At 40.0% G+C, this 16958-nt stretch overlaps 1 protein-coding gene across 2 annotated transcripts in view; it reads left to right on the top strand.

Moving 5' to 3' along the window:
- The window catches only part of SLTM (SAFB like transcription modulator), a 365442-nt gene that overhangs the window by 269823 nt on the left and 78661 nt on the right, over positions 1-16958 (top strand). For both annotated transcript variants that reach the window (XM_053717529.1, XM_053717528.1), the window contains exon 17: positions 1-100. This exon is cut by the window's left edge and continues 236 nt beyond it. In XM_053717529.1, coding sequence (XP_053573504.1) covers positions 1-100 — 100 coding nt within the window. The remainder of the gene's footprint in view (positions 101-16958) is intronic.

Here is a 16958-nt window from a genome sequence, read left to right as displayed (position 1 = left end):
CCCAACATGGAAGGCACCAGAGGGATCCTGGAGCTAATCAAGCAAGAGCAACCAACTGGAAGGGGGAAGGAGGAATGCCTTCAGAGAAGAGAGATGCAAGGTATTTGTTAGTTACTCTGCTTTAGTGGAGGCAGTACTGTGCAAAATGAAACAGATTATTCTCCCACTTAGATTTACCTTGTGCAACCACTGCAATTATATCCCTCCTTGATTGGAGAAAGTAGAAAAGCTCTAAAATCTTCCACAGTCACTGTGTATTTATCTCATTGTTTTTCATGTGCTTTGTAGATGGTGCCATCTTTAAGAATTACTGCCCCTGGGAGAATTTTATGTCTTTAAAACTTTTTATTGAAAGTGGATTCATTGACATGCATAAAACACTCGCTATTTGACACTATATAGTGAACATTGTCCAATAAGAAAATATGTTGAAAAATAAGAAAATAATGTTGAGCATTAGTGGTATGGCAAAACTTGAAGCATGCATCTTACGTGTGTCTTTCAACATTTTACATTTAAATATTAAACACAAAGGAAACACTAACTAAACGGTAAAGTTAAAGATGTCACATCTATTCACCTTTCAAAGCAAAATCATAGTGTAAACTACAAATCTTTAAATATTATGTACCTTTAGTATGTTAGTGCACAGTTTCCCATGGCCATGTTTTCTTTCATGTAATTGGCAAGAGTCCATTAGCTAGTGACGTATGGGATATACAATCCTACCAGGAGGGGCAAAGTTTCCCAAACCTCAAAATGCCTATATATACACCCATCACCACACCCACAATTCAGTTTCAGGTGGTGAAGTAAGTTTGTGCTAAGATTTCTATGTTGATATGCGCTTCTCAGCATTGTTGAAGCCGATTCCTCTGAGTACAGCGAATGTCAGAGGGACGTGAAGGGAGTATCACTTATTGAATACAATGATTTCCCTAACGGGGGTCTATTTCATAGGTTCTCTGTTATCGGTCGTAGAGATTAATCTCCTACCTCCCTTTTCAGATCGACAATATACTCTCAATTTACCATTACCTCTACTGATAACTGTTTCAGTACTGGTTTGGCTATCTGCTATATGTGGATGGGTGTCTTTGGGTAAGTATGTTTTTATTTCTTAAGACACCTTAGCTATGGTTTGGCACTTTATGCATTTATATAAAGTTCTAAATATATGTATTGTACTTATATTTGCCTTGAGTCAGGTTCATGTATTTCATTCTGCAGACTGTCTGTTTCATATTTGGGAAATATAAACATCTTTTAAAGAAAAATTTTTCTTACCTGGGGTTTAGTCTTTTTTAATTGACTACTTCTTGCAAAATGCGGGCCCGCTGGGGCATCAAATGCTAAACTTTATTGCGTCATTCTTGGCGCAAAAAATTTTTTGGGCGCGGGAAATTATGCCTGACGCAACTTCGTCATTTCCGGGATCATACGTGACACCAAGACCTTTCACATGGTTGCGTCCTTGGTGACGCGAGTGTGTCATTTCCGGTTATTTTTGGCGCCAAAAAAGTTTTTCATTATTTCAATACCCCATTGATGTTTGCCTCTTGCTTTTTTCTCTATTAGAGGCCTATGCTATTTGCATTTTTTCCCATTCCTGAAACTGTCATATAAGGAAATAGATAATTTTGCTTTATATGTTGTTTTTTCTCTTACATTTTGCAAGATGTCTCAATCTGATCCTGCCTCAGAAGATTCTGCTGGAACATTGCTGCCTGACATCGGTTCTACCAAAGCTAAGTGCATTTGTTGTAAAATTGTTGAAATTATTTCGCCGAATGTCATTTGTAATAGTTGTCATGATAAACTTTTACATGCAGATAGTGTATCCATCAGTAATAGTACATTGCCAGTTGCAGTTCCTTCAACTTCTAATGTGCATGATATACCTGTAAATTTTAAAGAATTTATTTCTGATTCTATATTGAAGGCTTTGTCTGCATTTCCACCTTCTAATAAACTTAAAAGGTCTTTTAAAACTTCTCATTTAGCTGATGAAATTTCAAATGACCAACAACATAATAATTTATCCTCTTCTGATGAGGATCTATCTGATACAGAAGATCCTTCCTCAGACATTGACACTGACAAATCTACTTATTTATTTAAAATAGAGTATATGCGTTCTTTATTAAAAGAAGTGTTAATTACTTTGGATATTGAGGTAACCAGTCCTATTGACGTTCAGTCTAATAAACGTTTAAATGCTGTTTTTTAAACCACCTGTGGTTTCTCCAGGGTTTTTTCCTATTCCTAAGGCTTTTTCTGATATGATTTCTAAGGAATGGAATAAGACAGGTACTTATTTTATTCCTTCTTCAAGGTTCAAAAAATTGTATCCTTTACCAGCAAAATCTATAGAGTTTTGGGAAAAAATCCCCAAAGTTGATGGGGCTATTTCTACTCTTACTAAACGTACCACTATTCCTATAGAAGATAGTACTTCCTTTAAGGATCCTTTAGATAGGAAGCTTGAATCTTATCTAAGGAAGGCCTATTTATATTCAGGTCATCTTCTTAGACCTGCAATTTCTTTGGCTGATGTTGCGGCTTCATCAACTTTCTGGTTGGAGAATTTAGCGCAACAGGAATTGGATTCTGACTTATCTAGCATAATTCGCTTACTGCAATATGCTAATCATTTTATTTGTGATGCCATTTTTGATATCAAAATTGATGTTAGATCCATGTCTTTAGCTATATTAGCTAGAAGAGCTTTGTGGCTTAAATCTTGGAATGCTGATATGACATCTAAATCTAGATTACTATCTTTCTTTCCAAGGTAATTTATTTGGTTCGCAGTTGGATTCTATTTCAACTGTAACTGGGGGAAAGGGAGTTTTTCAGCCTCAGGATAAAAAACCTAAGGGTAAATCTAAGGCTTCTAACCGTTTTCTTTCCTTTCGTCAGTATAAGGAACAAAAACTCAATCCTCCCACCAAGGAATCTGCTTCCAATTGGAAGCCTTCCTCAAATTGGAATAAATCCAAGCCATTTAGGAAACCAAAGTCAGCCCCTAAGTCCGCATGAAGGTGCGGCCCTCATTCCAGCTCAGCTGGAATGGGGCAGATTAAGGTTTTTCAAGGATATTTGGATAAAATCTGTCCAAAATCAATGGATTCAGAGCATTGTCTCTCAAGGGTATCGAATCGTATTCAGAGTAAGACCTCCTGTGAAGATTTTTTCTCTCGCGTATCCCAGCAAATCCAGTAAAAGCTCAGGCTTTCCTGAAGTGTGTTTCAGACCTGGAGTCTTCAGGGGTAATCACCCCAGTTCCTCTTCAGGAACTAGGTTTGGGATTTTATTCAAATCTATTTATTGTCCCAAAAAAGGAAAATTTATTCAGACCAGTTCTGGATCTAACAATTTTTGAATCGTTATGTAAGAGTACCAACTTTCAAGATGGTGACTATAAGGACTATTCTGCCTTTTGTTCAGCAAGGACATTTATATGTCCACAATAGACTTGCAGGGTGCATACCTTCATATTCCGATTCATTTAGAACATTATCAGTTTCTGAGATTCTCTTTTCTAAACAAGCATTACCAATTTGTTGCTCTTCCATTTGGCCTAGCAACAGCTCCAAGAATCTTCTCAAAGGTTTTGGGTGCCCTTCTCTCTAATCGGAGAACAAGGTATTGCGGTGTTTCCTTATTTGGACGATATCTTGGTACTAGCTCAGTCTTTACGTACTGCAGAATCTCACACGAATCAACTAGTGTTGTTTCTTCGGAAACATGGTTGGAGGATCAATTTACCAAAAAGTTTCTCGATTCCTCAGACGGGTCACCTTTTTAGGCTTCCAGATTCAGTGTCCATGACTCTGTCTCTAACAGACAAGAGACGTTTAAAATTGGTTGCAGCCTGCCGGCACCTTCAGTCTCAGTCATTCCCTTCAGTGGCTATGTGCATGGAAGTTTTAGGTCTCATGACTGCAGCATCGGACGCGATCCCCTTTGCTCGTTTTCACATGAGACCTCTACAGCTTTGTATGCTGAACCTATGGTGCAGGGATTATACAAATATATCAAAATTAATATCCTTAAATCCCAATGTACGACACTCTCTGACATGGTGGATAGATCACCATTGTTTAGTTCATGGGGCTTCTTTTGTTCAGCCAACCTGGACTGTGATCACAACAGATGCGAGTCTTTCAGGTTGGGGAGCTGTTTGGGGATCTCTGACAGCACAAGGGGTTTGGAAATTTCAAGAGGCTAGATTACCAATAAATATTTTAGAACTCCGTGCAATTCTCAGAGCTCTTCAGTTTTGGCCTCTGTTAAAGAGAGAACCGTTAATTTGTTTTCAGACATACAATATCACAACAGTGGCATATGTCAATCATCAGGGTGGGACTCACAGTCCCCAAGCTATGAAAGAAGTATCTCGGAAACCCTCTTGGGCGGAATCCAGCTCCTGTCTAATCTCTGCGGTACATATCCCAGGTGTAGACAATTGGGAGGCGGATTATCTCCGCCAGACTTTACATCCAGTGGAGTGGTCTCTCCATCCAGAGAGAGATCTCATGGCCTCTCATCTAAACAAGAAACTTCCCAGATACCTGTCCAGGTCCAGAGATGTACAGGCGGAAGCAGTGGATGCGCTGACACTTCCTTGGTGTTATCATCCTGCTTACATTTTCCCGCCTCTAGTTCTCCTTCCAAGAGTGATCGCCAAAATCATCATGGAACAATCATTTGTGCTGCTGGTGGCTCCAGCATGGCCACACAGGTTTTGGTATGCGAATCTGGTTCGGATGTCCAGTTGCCCGCCTTGGCCACTTCTGTTACGGCCAGACCTACTATCTCAAGGTCCGTTTTTTTATCAGGATCTCAAATCATTAAATTTGAAGATATGGAAATTGAACGCTTAGTTCTAAGTCATAGAAGTTTCTCTGACTCAGTGATTAATACTATGTTACAAGCTCGTAAATATGTCTCTAAAAAGATTTTATTATAGAGTTTGGAAGACTTACATTTCATGGTGTTTTTCTCATAAATTCTCCTGGCATTCTTTTAGAATTCCTAGAATTTTATAGTTTCAGGATGGTTTGGATAAGGTTTTGTCTGCAAGTTCCTTGAAAGGACAAATCTCCGCTCTTTCTGTTTTATTTCACAGAAAGATTGCTATACTTCCTGATATACACGGTTTTGTACAGGCTTTAGTTCGTATTAAGCCTATTATTAAATCAATTTCTCCTCCTTGGAGTCTTAATTTGGTTCTGAAAGCTTTACAGGCTTCTCCATTTGAACCTATGCATTCTTTGGACATTAAACTACTTTCTTGGAAAGTGTTTTTCCTTTTGGCCATCTCTTCTGCTAGAAGAGTTTCTGAGCTATCTGCTCTTTCTTGCGAGTCTCCTTTTCTGATTTTTCATCAGCATAAGGCAGTTTTGCAGACTTCTTTTCCATTTTTACCTAATGTTGTGAATTCTAACAACATTATTAGAGAAATTGTTGTCCCTTCCTTGTGTCCTAATCCTAAGAATTCTTTGTAAAGAACCTTACATTCTTTGGATGTGTTGAAATATTACGTGGAAGCTACTAAAGATTTCAGGAAGACTTCCAGTCGGTTTTATTTTCTGGTCCTAGGAAAGGTCAGAAGGCTTCTGCTATTTCCTTGGCTTCTTGGTTGAAACTTTTGATTCATCAAGCTTATTTGGAGTCGGGTCAGGCCCCGCCTCAGAGAATTACAGCTCATTCTACTGGATCAGTCTCCACTTCATGGGCTTTTAAGAATGAAGCTTCAGTTGATCAGATTTGCAAAGCGGCAACTTGGTCCTCTTTGCATACATTTACTAAATTCTACCATTTTGATGTATTTGCTTCTTCGGAAGCAGTTTTTGGTAGAAAAGTTCTTCAGGCAGCTGTTTCAGTTTGATTCTTCTGCTTTTTATTTAAGTTTTTTTCTTTCAATTATGAAAATAAACTTAATTTTTTGGGTTGTGGATTAATGGCTATTTTTATTTTATTCCCTCCCTCTCTAGTGACTCTTGAGTGGAGATCCACATCTTGGGTATTGCTATCCCTTACGTTACTAGCTCATGGACTCTTGCCAATTACATGAAAGAAAACATAATTTATGTAAGAACTTACCTGATAAATTAATTTCTTTCATATTGGCAATAGTCCATGAGGCCCACCCTTTTTATGGTGGTTATGATTTTTTGTATAAAGCACAATTATTTCCAAATTTCCTTTGATGCTTTCTACTCCTTTCTTTATCACCCCACTGCTTGGCTATTCGTTAAACTGAATTGTGGGTGTGGTGAGTGGTGTATTTATAGGCATTTTGAGGTTTGGGAAAGCTCATGGACTCTTGCCAATATGAAAGAAATGAATTTATCAGGTAAATTCTTACATAAATTATGTTTTTTCCTTATTCCAATCCCCTGTAGAAATATTGTTTCCTTTTTGTATTTTGTTTTTTAATTTTCTGCAACCAACGTACTTAACGTCGGAACCTCAAAGGGATGTTAAAGTGACCGTAAACACCTTGATATTTTGAAAGGTTTAGCTATGCATAACTTTGCAATATACTTAAATTATATTGCTCTCCTTTTAGACAGTTGCAGCTTAGAAAATTTTGACTTTTCTAGTTCTCAGACCTGTGAAACACCCACAGACTTATCAAGGCTAACCCTGCTGCATAAAGTTTCCCTAATTGGCTTTAACCGGTAAATGGAAAACAATGTGCTTTATACTAACAGTGTCACAGTGGCTGACCTTGTTGTCTGCAGACTCAAGCCAGTCGGCTCCTCCAAATATGGCAAGTGGTGGTTGGAATTTGCTATTTAAAACCAAATGCAGCAATCAAGACATCTGTTGCTTAATTTGATATTTTATTCAATAGCAAGACAACAGAAATGTCATGTAATTACTAGGTGTTAACTGTCCCTTTTTAAAAGCATTTTTTTTATAACTACAGTTAATCACTGGAATTTAAAATACATCTGCTTATAACAATGATTTCATAGAATGCTTTGTGTTCTGAACTCTGCTGTACTCTAGCATACCTGAAGGAATTTTTCTTTCATGATTCAGAGAGAGCATGCAATTTCAACCAACTCTCTTATTTACCCCTATTATCCATTTTTCTGCGTTCTCTTGGTATCTTTATTTGAAAAAGCAGGAATTTAATCTTAGGAGTAAATTAGCAAGTTGCTTAAATTTGCATGCTGTATCCGAATCATGAAAAGAAAAAAAAATTGGTTTAATATACCTTTTTAAAGGAAAAGTGGACAACAAAGTAAATTTAAAATAGGAACAATGTATTTAGTGTCCATTTTAACAGTTAATTGTATGATCTGTTAGAAATATTTGCAGGGAAATTGGTGTTTCTTTCATGTAATTGGCAAGAGTCCATGAGCTAGTGACATATGGGATATATTATCCTACCAGGGGGGCAACGTTTCCCAAACCTCAAAATGCCTATAAATACACCCCTTACTACACCCACAATTCAGTTTTACAAACTTTGCAACCTATGGAGGTGGAAGTAAGTTTGTGCTTGATTTTTATGATTTCTTCTGTGATAAACACTTCTAAGCATTCTGAAGCCCAATTCCTCTGAGTACAGGGTTTGTCAGAGGGATGTGAAGAGAGTATCGCCTATTTGATTTTATGGTTTTCATCGCAGGAAATCTTTCTCCTACATTGGTGTGTCCGGTCCACGGCTTCATCCTTACTTGTGGGATATTCTCTTCCCCAACAGGAAATGGCAAAGAGAGCACAGCAAAAGCTGCCCATATAGCGCCCCCTAGTCATTCTCTTTGCCGCTCTGAACAAGTAGCATCTCCACGGGGATGGTAAAGAGTATGTGGTGTTAGTTGTAGTTTTTTATTCTTCTATCAAGAGTTTGTTATTTTAAAATAGTGCCGGTTTGTACTATTTACTCTACAACAGAAAGTGATGAAGAGTTCTGTTTAAAGAGGAGTATGATTTTAGCAGCAGTAACTAAAATCCATTGCTGTTCCCACGCAGGACTGTTGAGCCCAGAGAACTTCAGTTGGGGGGAACAGTTTGGAGACTTTTCTGCTCAAGGTATGACTAGTCCATTTTCTAACAAGACATAGTAATGCTAGAAGACTGTCATTTTCCCTTTTTGGGATCGGTAAGCCATTTTTCTTAGACTCATAACAGAATGAAGGCTTATTAATGGGCTATATACTGGTTGACAATATTGTGGGCTAAATAGATTGATTTATACAATATTTACATGACTTTTGGAGTGTTTTGGAACTTGGAAACACTTTGGGAACGTTTTTTATTCGCCTGGCAGTCGTTTTGACACCTATTCTAGTCAGGAAGGGCCTTTCACTCTGGTATGCAGAGGGAGGAGGCTTCATTTTCGCGCCTTAATTGCGCAGTTACTTCTGGAAGCAGTGCATGCAGCTTCATGTGAGAAGGTCCTGTGGCCATAAAAAACGATTCTGGAAGGCTTATTTCTGTGGCGAATAACCCCCAAGGAAAGGTAAAGCCGCAGCAAAGGCTGTGGCTGGGACTGTAGTGGGTTTAAACTGGGAAATTGAACAAATGGCTCCGGTTTGCTCATTTAAGTGGTTACAAACTTGAAATTTGGTGTGCAATACTTTCAAAGCATTAAGACACTAGGGTGCAAATTTGGTAAGGATCGGATATTTCCTTCATAGTTTTTCACACATTCAGAAATAAAGTGTGCTCTGTTTAACATTTAGAGAGACAGTAACGGTTTTGTTTAAAAACGATTTTATTGCATTATAATAGCCTGTATAAGACTGTCTAACATGTCTGTACCTTCAGATAGAACATGTTCTGTATGTATGGAGGCCAAGGTGGTCCCCCCTTTAAATGTATGTGAAAATTGTGCCATGGCGTCCAAACAAAGTAAGGACAGTACTGTCACATTTAATAAGGTTGCACAAGATGATTCTTCAAATGAAGGTAGTGGGGATAGTTCATCATCCTCTCCTTCTGTGTCAACACCAGTTATGCCCGCGCAGGCGACACCTAGTACATCTAGCGCGCCAATGCTTGTTACTATGCAACAATTAACGGCAGTAATGGATAATTCTATAGCTAACCTTTTATCCAAAATGCCAGCATTTCAAAGAAAGTGTGATTGCTCAGTTTTAAATACAGAGGATGAGCAAGGGTGCGCTGACGATAATTTATCTGTTATACCCTCACACCAGTCAGAATTGGCAGTGAGGGAGGGTCTGTCGGAGGGAGAAATTTCTGATTCAGGAAAAGTTTCTCAACCGGCAGAACCTGATATTGTGACGTTTAAATTTAAGTTAGAACATCTCCGCGCCCTGCTTAAGGAGGTGCTAACTACTCTAGACGACTGTGACTCTTTGGTCATTCCAGAAAAATTGTGCAAAATGGACAAATTCCTTGAGGTCCCTGTGCACGCTGATGCCTTTCCGATACCCAAAAGGGTGGCGGACATAGTGACTAAGGAGTGGGAGAAGCCAGGTATAACTTTTGTCCCACCTCCTATATTTAAGAAAATGTTCCCCATTGTCGACCCCAGGAGGGACGCATGGCAAACAGTTCCTAAGGTTGAGGGGGCAGTTTCTACGTTGGCCAAACGCACGACTGTTCCCTTTGAGGACAGTTGTGCTTTCAAAGATCCTATGGATAAAAAATTGGAAGGATTGCTTAAAAAGATATTTGTTCAGCAAGGTTTCCTCCTCCAACCAATTTCGTGCATTATTCCTGTCACAACGGCGGCGGCTTTTTGGTTAGAAGAACTAGAAAATTCGGTCAATAAGGAGACTCCATATGAGGAAGTCATGGACAGAATTCACGCACTAAAGTTGGCTAATTCCTTTATTTTAGATGCCGCTTTGCAATTGGCGAAATTAGCGGCGAAAAATTCAGGTTTTGCAATTGTGGCACGCAGAGCGCTTTGGCTAAAATCTTGGTCGGCGGATGTGTCATCCAAGACAAAATTGCTTAATATTCCTTTCAAAGGTAAGACCCTTTTTGGGCCAGAATTGAAGGAGATTATTTCAGACATCACTGGGGGAAAGGGCCATGCCCTCCCACAGGATAGGCCTTTCAAGGCTAAGAACAAATCTAATTTTCGTTCCTTTCGCAACTTCAGGAACAGACCGTCTCCTAACTCTGCAGCCTCTAGACAAGAGGGTAACGCTTCCCAGGCTAAGCCAGCATGGAAACCAATGCAAGGCTGGAACAAGGGTAAACAGGCCAAGAAGCCTGCTGCTGCTACCAAGACAGCATGAAGGGGTAGCCCCCGATCCGGGACCGGATCTAGTAGGGGGCAGACTTTCTCTCTTTGCTCAGGCTTGGGCAAGAGATGTTCAGGATCCCTGGGCACTAGAAATAGTCTCTCAGGGTTATCTTCTAGAATTCAAGGAACTTCCTCCAAGGGGAAGGTTCCACATGTCTCGCTTATCTTCAGACCAGATAAAGAGACAGGCATTCTTACATTGCGTAGGAGATCTATTAAAGATGGGAGTGATACACCCAGTTCCAACAGTGGAACAAGGTCTGGGTTTTTACTCAAACCTGTTTGTAGTTCCCAAAAAAGAGGGAACTTTCAGACCAATTCTGGATTTAAAAATTCTAAACAAATTCCTCAGAGTTCCATCGTTCAAAATGGAAACCATTCGAACGATTTTACCAACAATCCAGGAGGGTCTATTCATGACTACCGTGGATTTAAAGCATGCGTACCTACATATTCCTATCCACAAAGATCATCATCAGTTCCTAAGGTTCGCCTTTCTGGACAAACATTACCAGTTCGTGGCTATTCCGTTCGGTTTAGCCACTGCTCCCAGAATTTTCACAAAGGTGCTAGGGTCCCTTCTAGCGGTTCTAAGACCGAGGGGCATTGCAGTGGCACCTTACCTAGACGACATCCTAATCCAAGCGTCGTCCCTTTCCAGATCAAGGGCTCATACAGACATTGTATTAGCTTTTCTCAGGTCTCACGGGTGGAAGGTGAACGTGGAAAAGAGTTCCCTGTCCCCGTTTACAAGAGTTCCTTTTCTGGGAACAATAATAGATTCTGTAGAAATGAAGATTTTTCTGACAGAGGTCAGAAAATTAAAGCTTCTAAAGGCTTGTCAAGTTCTTCAATGTATTCCTCAGCCTTCCATAGCTCAGTGCATGGAAGTAATAGGTCTAATGGTGGCAGCAATGGACGTGGTTCCTTTTGCTCGAATTCATCTAAGACCATTGCAACTGTGCATGCTCAGACAGTGGAATGGGGATTATGCAGACTTGTCTCCCCAGATTCAAGTAGACCAGTTAACCAGAGACTCACTCCGTTGGTGGTTGACTCAGGATCACCTGTCTCAGGGAATGAGTTTCCGCAGACCAGAGTGGGTCATTGTCACGACCAACGCCAGTCTATTAGGCTGGGGCGCGGTCTGGGACTCCCTGAAAGCTCAGGGTCTATGGTCTCGGGAAGAGTCTCTTCTCCCGATAAACATCCTGGAACTGAGAGCGATATTCAATGCGCTCCGGGCTTGGCCTCAACTAGCGAAGGCCGGGTTCATAAGATTTCAGTCGGACAACATGACTGTAGCTTACATCAATCATCAGGGAGGAACAAAGAGTTCCTTGGCGATGAGAGAGGTATCCAAGATCATCAAATGGGCGGAGGATCACTCCTGCCATCTATCTGCAATTCACATCCCAGGAGTAGACAACTGGGAGGCGGATTATTTGAGTCGTCAGACTTTCCATCCGAGTGAGTGGGAACTCCACCCGGAGGTCTTTGCCCAGTTAACTCAATTATGGGGCATTCCAGACATGGATCTGATGGCGTCTCGTCAGAGCTTCAAGGTTCCTCGCTACGGGTCCAGATCCAGGGATCCCAAGGCGACACTAGAGGATGCATTAGTGGCGCCTTGGTCGTTCAACCTAGCTTATGTGTTTCCACCGTTTCCTCTCCTTCCCAGGCTCGTAGCCAGGATCAAACAGGAGAAGGCCTCGGTGATTCTGATAGCTCCTGCGTGGCCACGCAGGACTTGGTATGCAGACCTGGTGAATGTCATCAGCTCCACCATGGAAGCTACCTTTGAGACAGGATCCTCTAGTACAAGGTCCATTCGAACATCCAAATCTAGTCTCTCTGCAGCTGACTGCTTGGAAATTGAACGCTTGATTTTATCTAAGCGTGGGTTTTCAGATTCAGTTATAGATACTCTGGTCCAAGCCAGAAAACCTGTGACTAGGAAAATTTACCATAAAATATGGAAAAAATATATCTGTTGGTTTGAATCCAAGGGATTTTCTTGGAGTAAAATTAAAATTCCTAAGATTCTTTCCTTTCTCCAAGAGGGTTTGGATAAAGGGTTGTCAGCGAGTTCTCTAAAAGGACAGATATCTGCTTTGTCTGTTTTGTTACACAAACGCCTGGCAGCAGTGCCAGATGTACAAGCTTTTGTACAGGCCTTAGTCAGAATCAAGCCTGTTTACAGACCCATGACTCCTCCATGGAGTCTAAATTTAGTTCTTTCAGTTCTTCAAGGGGTTCTGTTTGAACCTTTACATTCCATAGATATTAAGTTACTATCTTGGAAAGTTCTGTTTTTGATTGCTATTTCTTCTGCTAGAAGAGTTTCTGAATTGTCTGCTTTGCAGTGTGATCCACCCTATCTGGTATTCCATGCAGATAAGGTTGTTTTGCGTACCAAACCTGGTTTTCTTCCAAAAGTGATTTCCAACAGGAATATTAACCAGGAAATAGTTGTTCCTTCTCTCTGTCCGAATCCAGTTTTGAAGAAGGAACGTTTGTTACACAATTTAGATGTGGTCCGTGCTTTAAAATTCTATTTAGATGCAACAAAGGATTTCAGACAGACTTCATCTTTGTTTGTCGTTTATTCTGGTAAGAGGAGAAGACAGAAAGCTACTGCTACCTCTCTTTCTTTTTGGCTGAAAAGCATCATCCGATTGGCTTATGAGACTGCCGGACGGCAGCCTCCTGAACGAATTACAGCTCACTCTACTAGAGCTGTGGCTTCCACATGGGCCTTCAAGAACGAGGCTTCTGTTGATCAGATATGTAAGGCAGCGACTTGGTCTTCTCTGCACACTTTTTTTCCAAATTTTCCAAATTCGATACTTATGCTTCTTCGGAGGCTATTTTTGGGAGAAAGGTTTTGCAAGCCGTGGTGCCTTCCGTTTAGGTAACCTGACTTGTTCCCTCCCTTCATCCGTGTCCTAAAGCTTTGGTATTGGTTCCCACAAGTAAGGATGAAGCCGTGGACCGGACACACCAATGTAGGAGAAAACAGAATTTATGCTTACCTGATGAATTTCTTTCTCCTACGGTGTGTCCGGTCCACGGCCCGCCCTGGCTTTTTAGTCAGGTTTCAAATTTTTTCTTTCTATACACTACAGTCACCACGGCACCCTATGGTTTCTCCTTTTTCTCCTAACCGTCGGTCAAATGACTGGGGGGCGGAGCCAGGGGGGGGGCTATATGGGCAGCTTTTGCTGTGCTCTCTTTGCCATTTCCTGTTGGGGAAGAGAATATTCCCACAAGTAAGGATGAAGCCGTGGACCGGACACACCATAGGAGAAAGAAATTTATCAGGTAAGCATAAATTCTGTTTTTCAAGGGTTCTCTGTTATCGGTCGTAGGGTTTCATCTCCTATCTCCCTTTTCAGATCGACAATATACTATTACCTCTGCTGATAGCTTTCAGTACTGGTTTGGCTATCTGCTATCTGCTATATGTGGATGGGTGTCTTTCGGTAAGTATGTATCACTTTTTTAGACACACTCAGCTAGGGTTTGGCGATTTATGTATTAATATAAAGTTTAAAATATATGCATTTTACTTATATTTGTCATGAGTCAGGTCTATGTGTATTTCTCTTTGCAGTCCAGCAGTTTCGTTATGGGAATCATGTTTTAGGAAGTTTCTTACCTGAAGTATAGTCTTTTTTTTTTCAGTTTGACTTGTTTTTTCTTGGAAAACTTGCAGGCAATTTAGGCTTGCGAGGGCGCAAAATGCTGCTGTTTATTGCGTTATTCTTGGCGTGAGAATTTTTTGGGGGGGTGTGAATGTGCATCTTTCATGACGTAAGTTCGTCATTTCCTGTGTCTTAGTTGATGTTGGGTTGTTTGGTTCGAAATTGTGTTTATGACACGAGTTGCGTCATTTCCGGATGTTTGCTGGCGCCAAAAAATTTGTCAACTTCCTTTTGTGTTGTGCGTCATACTTGGCGCCACAAAAAATCATTTTATTTTACCTCGCTTCCTATATGCTCCTTGCCTTCTTTATGCTCAGAGGTCTATGCTATTTGCTTTTTTTGCCATTTTTAGCATTTGCATTTTTTCCCATTCCTGAAACTGCTATATGTGGGAATAAGATATTTCTGTTTAATGTTTTTTTCTTTTTTACATTTTACAAGATGTCTTAATCTGATCCTGTCTCAAAAGCTGCTGTAGGAACCATGCTGCCTGAAAACAGTTCTACCAAAGCTAGGTGTATCTGTTGTAAGATAGTCTAGATTATATCTCCAGCTGTAGTATGTAACCGTTGTCATGATAAGCTTTTGCATGCCGAAAAGGGTTTCTATTAGTGCTAGTACAGTATCTGTTTGTTCAACATCTAAAGTACATGATAGCCCTGTTGATATGAAAAATTATATTGCTGAGGTTTTACAGAAGGCTATGGCTGCTATACCGCCTTCAAATAAACGTAAAAGGTCATTTAAAACTTCTCATAATACTGATGAAATTTGTAATCACCAGCAACATACTGATATATCCTCCTCTGATGAGGATCTCTCTGACTCAGAAGATCCTACTTCAGACATTGACACTGATAAATCATATCTTTTTAAGATTGAGTATATTCTTTGTTAAAAGAAGTGTTAATAACTTAAGATATTGAGGAGTCTGATCCTCTTGATAATAAATCCAGTAAACATTTAAATTCTGTCTATAAGCCTCCTGTGACTACCCCTGAGGTTTTTCCTGTTCCTGATGCTATTTCTGATGTGTTTGCTAAGGAATGGTCTAAGCCTGGTACTTCTTTTGCAACTTCTTCAAGGTTTAAAAAGTTATATCCTTTGCCAGTGGCTAAATTTAGAGTTTTGGGGAAAAGTCCCTAAGGTTGATGGGGCTATTTCTACTCTTGCTAAACGTACTACTATTCCTATGGAAGATAGTATCTTTTTTAAGGATCCTTTAGATAGGAAGATTTAGTCTTATCTAAGGAAAGCTTATTTGCATTCTAGCTTTATGCTCAGACCTTCCATTTCTATGGCTGATGTTGCGGCTGCATCACCTTTTTGGTTGGATAGCTTAGCACAACGGGGAAAAAAGACTGATTTGCATAGCATTGTTAGTTTGCTTCAACATGCTAATCATTTTATCTGTGATGCTATTTTTGATATCATCAAGATTAATGTTAAATCTGTCTGGCTATTAGCTAGAAGAGCTTTATGGCTCAAATCATGGCTCAAATCATGGAATGCTGACATGGTATCTAAATCTAGGTTACTATATCATTACAGGGTAATAATTTGTTTGGTTCCCAGTTGGATTCTATTTCCACTATTACTGGGGGGAAGGGAGTTTTTTTTGACTTAAGATAAAAAGTCTAAAGGCAAATCTGAAGCTTGTAATTGGTTTTGTTCCTTTTGTCAGGGTAGAGAACAGAAAACTACTCCTTCCCCTAAAGACTCTGGCTCCAATTGGAAGCCATCCTTGAGTTAGAATAAATCCAAACTTTACAAGAGACCAAAGCCAGCCCCTAAGACTGCATAAAGGTGCGGCCCGCGATCCAGTTCTGCTCGTGGGGGGCAGATTGAAATTATTTCTAGACGTTTGGACAGGTTCCATTCAGAATCATTGGATTTAGAATATTGTCTCTCAGGGGTATCGAATAGGTTTCAGAATCTCCTGTGAGATTTTTTTCTCTCACGTTCCAACAAATCCTGTGAAAGCTCAGGCTTTTCTGAAGTGTGTTTCAGATCTAGAGCTTTCAGGAGTGATTGTACCAGTTCAAATTCTGGAACAGGGTCTGGGTTTTTATTCAAATCTATTCATTGTCCCCAAGAAGGAAAATTCTTTCAGACCAGTTCTGGTTCTGAAGTTTTTAAATCATTTTGTAAGAGTCCCAACTTTCAAGATGGTGACTATAAGGACTATTCTTCCTTTTGTTCAGCAAGGTCATTACATGTCCTCAATAGACTTACAGGATGCGTATCTTCATATTCCGATTCATCCAGACCACTATCAGTTTCTGAGATTCTCTTTTCTAGACCAGCATTACCAGTTTGTTGCTCTTCCATTTGGCCTAGCAACAGCTCCAAGAATCTCTTACAGCTCATTCTACTAGATCAGTCGCCACTTCTTGTGCTTTTAAGAATGAACCTTCGGTTGATCAGATTTGCAAAGCAGCAACTTGGTCTTCTTTGCATACATTTACTACATTTTACCATTTTTATGTATTTGCTTTTTGTGAAGCAGTCTTTGGTAGAAAAGTTTTTCAGGCAGCTGTCTGTTTGATTCTTCTGCTTATGATTTAATTTTTTTTTTCTTGAAATTGATGTGAAATTTATAAGAGACTTTATTTTTTTTTTTTTGTGGAGTTAATTTTTTCAGTGGAAAATGGCTGTTTTTATTTTATCCCTCCCTCTCTAGTGACTCTTCTGTGGTCTCCCACATCTTGGGTATTGCTATCCCATATGTCACTAGCTCATCGACTTGCCAATTACATGAAAGAAAACATAATTTCTCCAACATAGGTGTGTCCGGTCCACGGCGTCATCCTTACTTGTGGGATATTCTCTTCCCCAACAGGAAATGGCAAAGAGCCCAGCAAAGCTGGTCACATGATCCCTCCTAGGCTCCGCCTTCCCCAGTCATTCTCTTTGCCGTTGTACAGGCAACATCTCCACGGAGATGGCTTAGAGTTTTTTGGTGTTTAAATGTAGTTTTTATTCTTCAATCAAGAGTT

This window comes from Bombina bombina, chromosome 6 (genome assembly GCF_027579735.1).
Source record: "Bombina bombina isolate aBomBom1 chromosome 6, aBomBom1.pri, whole genome shotgun sequence".
Lineage (NCBI taxonomy): Eukaryota > Metazoa > Chordata > Amphibia > Anura > Bombinatoridae > Bombina > Bombina bombina.
The sequence above is the reverse complement of the archived record's forward strand: the minus strand, read 5'-3'. Positions and strand labels throughout refer to the sequence as shown.